This window comes from Callorhinus ursinus, unplaced genomic scaffold, assembly GCF_003265705.2.
Source record: "Callorhinus ursinus isolate GAN/ISIS: 27379988/994484 unplaced genomic scaffold, GSC_fseal_2.0 scaffold3, whole genome shotgun sequence".
Taxonomy (NCBI): domain Eukaryota; kingdom Metazoa; phylum Chordata; class Mammalia; order Carnivora; family Otariidae; genus Callorhinus; species Callorhinus ursinus.
Window position 1 is genome coordinate 61,067,410 of NW_027397065.1, and position 4,979 is coordinate 61,072,388.

Below are 4,979 nucleotides of genomic sequence, written 5' to 3' on the forward strand. Positions count from 1 at the left end.
CCCACTGCGGCTACGGACGTTTGAGAACGGTGCACCGCGCCCTGCCGGAAGTACTTCCCTGGGCGGAAGCTTCTGAGCACGATATAGCGGAAGTTCCGCCTCTTCCGGCCTCTTTGGGGTTGGCCGCGGAAACAAGATGGTGAGTGTTTCCAGTGGTTCTCGGAATCGCCTTCCATCCTCGTTCTCTGCGTCGCGCTCCCTGCCATCCTTAGGGGGTCGGCAAGGTTGCTGACAGAGGGAGCGGGTGGGCAGGAAAGGGGCATGCGGTGGACCTCAAGAGCCAGAAGAGTGGCTCCTAACTGTGTCTGTGGATGCTGAGTCTACAGCCGTGGAGCAGGAGCCACTGTAGCTTCCTTGTTTTCTTTTGATCTTTGGAGAAGCGTTGCCCTCGGATGAGAACTGAAGGAAGAAGCGTGGTCTGGGAGTGTTTGGCTCTGTAAGCAAAAAAGTTCATTGTTGAGGCCTGGCAGGAGCTCTTAGGTTTGGGGGTCGGGGTAGGTAGGAAAACCACCACGTTATTTCGTCTTGCGGCTTGTCTTCTTTCTCTCTCTCTCCTTTAAAGAATGTAGCCGATTTCAAAACAAAGCAACCCCTGCAGAAGACTTTAGATACCGTGAAATGCTGGTAGTGGTCTCTGACTTTGCATTTAAGAAATTAGGAAGTTCCGCCACGGTTTCAGCCCTAGATTGTCTTTAAGCTTCTCTGTATAATTGTCTTTAAATCTTAGTGATTTCTTTTCCTGAAAACGTCGGGATATGTACAGAAATCACTAGATCTCAAAATTGTTCCTCCCCTTTGCAGACGAAGGGGACGTCATCGTTTGGAAAGCGTCGCAATAAGACGCACACGTTGTGCCGCCGCTGTGGCTCGAAGGCCTACCACCTTCAGAAGTCCACCTGTGGCAAATGCGGCTATCCTGCCAAGCGCAAGAGAAAGTGTAAGTGGAATGTGTTTCGGGCGACTGTGTCAGGTGTTGGGATGGATGTCAGTAGTCTCTTGGTTGCGATGTAGCAAAGTGGGCATGGCTTGGGACATTAGTTGGTACTTAACGTAAAAGTGCATCTGTATACCGATGAAGTGGATTTAAAAAAACAAGGAAGGCAGTCTTTACGTATGTTGACCAACGGTGCCCATAACGTATGTGGGGAGAATCAGAACCTTACCTGAATTTGTGTTTCAGATAACTGGAGTGCCAAGGCTAAAAGACGAAACACCACTGGGACCGGTCGAATGAGGCACCTAAAAATTGTATACCGCAGATTCAGGTACAGTTTTTTGTGTTTTCATCGTAATTGGTTGTGAGCTTGGAGAAGAACCTCCTTTATCTGCTGTAAAATAAGGATACTACGTTGGTTAGTGGGGATGAAGTGTTGGAAGGTATTTTTTTCTGCTGCCACTGTAACCTTCAGATCAGTTAATCTGGATTTTGTTAATCTCTCAATGAGCAACAGTATAAATAAATGTCTGGAGTGCGGTTCGAGCTAGACATCCTAAAATGTAATAATAATTCTTAGGGATAGGTTACACCTCATTTTCTCACCAAAATTTGTCAAGACAATAGTGGTGAATGAGGTCTGGGATTGGGCCTTCACTTAATGTGGCTTTGTGCAAATCTGCTGTAGAAAACCATCATAGTTACTGCATTTGTATAGAAAGAGATCTTACTGTCTTAAAGTCAGGCTTTAGAGTTGTTAGAGATGGAGAATTTCAGCCCCAGCTTACAGAGAAACTGCATTTTAACAGTGTCTTTTAAGGTGTCAGTTATTTAGGTCTCAACTAAGATAATTCTTTGTTGGGTAGACTGTCCTGTGCTGTGTGATACTTAGCAGAATCCCTGGCCTTTGCCCCCTCAATTCCAGATTTTCTAGCTCTAAAAGATCACCAGGCATTTTGGGGCTTTGTAAACACAACACCCTTAGATGTGTTTGTGTGCTGAGGAGACCTTCTTTGCACTTGAAAGCATAATACAATCGTGTGGGCTTGTAGTGAGTAGGCTGCTATGTAATGTAGGAGTTAGCATGAACTGAAGGCAGACTAACCTTTAAAAGTGGGGTAACAGTACCCTTTCTCCTTAGGATGTGTGTGTATAATAAATGACTTAAAATGTAAAGCGTAGTTAAGCAGTTTAGAAAATGTCCGCGATTAAACATGCTCCTTGTTTTGCCTCGATTAAAGAAAAGTACTTAGGGTCTCTGCCTGCTAACCTAGGGACCCATTTTCAGAAATGGGTCTCTCAACACAAGCAGGAGAGAAGTACTGGCCTGGTGATCGGGACAACCAAATTCTTGACCTTTTTTCCAACTGCAGTTAACTGTATGTTTAAAACAGGTATCTTGAAGCAGAAGAAAGTAAATATTGTAGCTTATCGATGATGGTTGTAGAAATAAATGTCTGAACATATGAATTTGATACTGATTTCAGCATATAACTGAGATAAGCTCATTTAAATCTATTAATAAAAATTGAAATGTATACATTGTTGCTGAAGTAACTGGTTTTCATTTTTAATACGATGCAGGCATGGATTCCGTGAAGGAACAACACCTAAGCCCAAGAGGGCAGCTGTTGCAGCATCCAGTTCATCTTAAGGATTTCAACGATTAGTCACACAATAAACGTTCTGGTTTAAAAAAAAAAATACCTGGTGTGCTAAGGTATTTTTAATAGCCTTGTAGTATCAGTGAATTGCCATGGGATTGGGGATGGGACAGCTTAATATTTAGATTTACTCGTTAAGTGACTGTTCTGGAGCACTACCTTTTGAACTGGGTTGTGATACTGCTTAGGAGGATAAGAAACAAGCAGAATTCCAGGACTCCTTCAAGCACGTAACACTAGAAAACGATAGAAGGAATGCAGTATGAGTTAGCACAGCAGAGCTCGTGATACATATGGGTGTTTTAAGATGTTAAGAGTAGGGGCATCTGGCTGGCTCAGTTGGAGGAGCATGGAACTCTTGATTGCAGTGTCGAGTTTGAGCCCCGTGTGGGGTGTAGAGACTTGAGTAAAACTTAAAAAAAAAAAGTAAATGAAAAAGCATAACCACTTTTAGTAATACTCATCTGTTACAGTCTAATGACTTTGGGGGGTGGTCATCAGTCTTACCTGATAGGGTTTGGAGACCAGTGAGAACATGAAGGATAGTGATTGAATGAGTTGTTTTCGGAAAGGTGATCTTAATTCATTCTAGTCTCCAAAATGCTTGCTTGGTATCTAGCATATAGGCTTGTGTGTGATGTAGGTGGCCAGCTGAGTATTTGAAGCTACTTGCTAGGTGTGAGTCAAAAACCCTTGAGTGGGATGGATTAAGAGAAAGTTGGGCCACATGCAAATGCAGTGGATTGAGTACAGAGTAAAGGAAAGCCAAATATATAAACTTAACATTTGTAGATGAAAGGCAATGATAAATAGGTCCCCAGTAGAGTTTTTTTTAACCGTCAACCAATTGATCATTGATTTTTCTGTGTTAAAGGACTCTGAAATTTTTCGCCATGCTTTCCCAGTTCTGGTGGTTTATTGCCAGTATTTTGCAATGAGGAGACAAGGCCAACACAGACCCACTGAGTGAGAGAACAGAGATTAAGTGGAGCACAAGTGTTAAGAAAGTGGCCAAGTACTGAGTAATTTGCGGCTTCCCATTGATCACAACCTGACCTGTAAAGGATTTTCATGATCTTCAGTGCCTTGCCAACCTTACCTTTACTGCACCCTGCAATGCTTTCCCAAGATAACTAGCTAAGTCCTGCTTTCCTGCCTTTTTTTTTTTTTTAAGATCCATTTATTTGAGAGACCAAGCACAGGTGTGAGAACGGGTAGGGGCAGAGGGAAAGAATCTCAAGCACACACCCTGCTGAGTGATCTCAAGACCAAGATCGTGACCTGAGCCAAAATCAAGAGTGGGGTGTTTAACGATTGAGCGACCCAGGTGCTGCCCTGCTTTTTTTCTTTAGCTTCTAACTCATCCTTAAGATCACAGCTTACATTCACTTGGGGGAGCCCCAGCTCATCTAAACACATTGGACTTCCCGGTGTGAGCCTAGAGTGACATCTCTGCTCCAGGGATGTATTGTTAGAGCCTGGTTCCTGGAGTCTGGTTGCCATTTGTTAGTGTGATTTTACTAACTTACGTGCCTCTGCTCACTGGCAAACTGGAGGGTTGATGGTAACTTTATGGGCTTGTGAGCACAGTCAATAGTAAGGAAGTGAAGTTGCTTTTACCATAGTCACAACCTAAAGTAATTAGAGTCGAGTTAATGAAATTGAAAAATGGCAATTTTAATATGCAGGTGGCCTTTGAACAACACACATTGGTATTTTTTTTTTTTAAGATTTTAGTTATTTGACAGACAAAGCGAGAGGGAACACAAGCAGGGAGAGTGTGAGCAGGGATCCCAATGTGGGGCTCGATCCCAGGACCCTGAGTAATGACTGAGCCACCCAGGCGCCCCTGAATTGTGAGTTTTCAATAACTGCAGTACAGTTAACTATAAACTTTACTGAGTTTAACGTTTCTTGGTTTTTGTTTTTTTTTTTAATTTGATTTATTCATGAGAGACAGAGAGAGAGAGGCAGAGGGAGAAGCAGGCTCCCAAGGAGCAGGAAGCCCGATGCGGGACCCGATCCCAGCAGTCTGGGATCATGACCTGAGCCGAAGGCAGACGCTTAACCATCTGAGCCACCCAGGCGCCCTGAGTTTAATGTTTTATCTACCTTTATTGTAAGAGTACAATGTATAATATATATATACAATGTGTGTTGACTGTTAACCAGTAAAGCTTATAATCAACAGACTAAGATTTTGGAGAGTTGAAACTTACACGTGCATTTTTGACTACATGGGGTGTTGGTACCCCCAACACCTGCATTGTTCAGGCTCAGCTGTACTTGAGAGAATTGAAATAATCTGATTTGCTGTCAACATCTTTCTGAAATCTTTCAGTGTCACTAATGGTTCCTGAGCAGTGGAGGGACCCACTAAG

The 4,979-nt window shown here is 43.2% G+C and overlaps 1 protein-coding gene and 1 non-coding gene across 3 annotated transcripts; both read left to right on the top strand.

The window, feature by feature from the left end:
* Positions 1–4,491, top strand: RPL37 (ribosomal protein L37). Of its 2 annotated transcripts, XR_012377597.1 has the most exons (5): positions 1–139; positions 802–937; positions 1,181–1,265; positions 2,519–2,654; positions 4,329–4,491. XR_012377597.1 is itself a non-coding variant. In XM_025867350.2 (4 exons), exons 1-4 carry the CDS (start codon positions 137–139, stop codon positions 2,586–2,588), a joined length of 294 nt encoding a protein of 97 aa, XP_025723135.1. In that variant the 5' UTR covers positions 1–136; the 3' UTR covers positions 2,589–2,669. The 2 variants fall into 2 exon arrangements, 1 of the variants encoding a protein (XP_025723135.1); XM_025867350.2 differs by lacking the exon at positions 4,329–4,491 and having other exon boundaries at positions 2,519–2,669.
* Positions 2,360–2,440, top strand: LOC112820514 (small nucleolar RNA SNORD72). Its single transcript, XR_003207177.1, has one exon. It is a non-coding gene; the product is annotated as a small nucleolar RNA SNORD72 (small nucleolar RNA).
* Positions 4,492–4,979: the final 488 nt, after the last annotated feature.

Bases quoted from the DNA above. Each gene is read 5' to 3' on its own strand.
- RPL37 (XM_025867350.2), top strand. The intron at 938-1,180 runs GTAAGTGGAATG...TTTGTGTTTCAG, and splicing joins TGCCAAGCGCAAGAGAAAGT to ATAACTGGAGTGCCAAGGCT. The intron at 1,266-2,518 runs GTACAGTTTTTT...AATACGATGCAG, and splicing joins ATTGTATACCGCAGATTCAG to GCATGGATTCCGTGAAGGAA.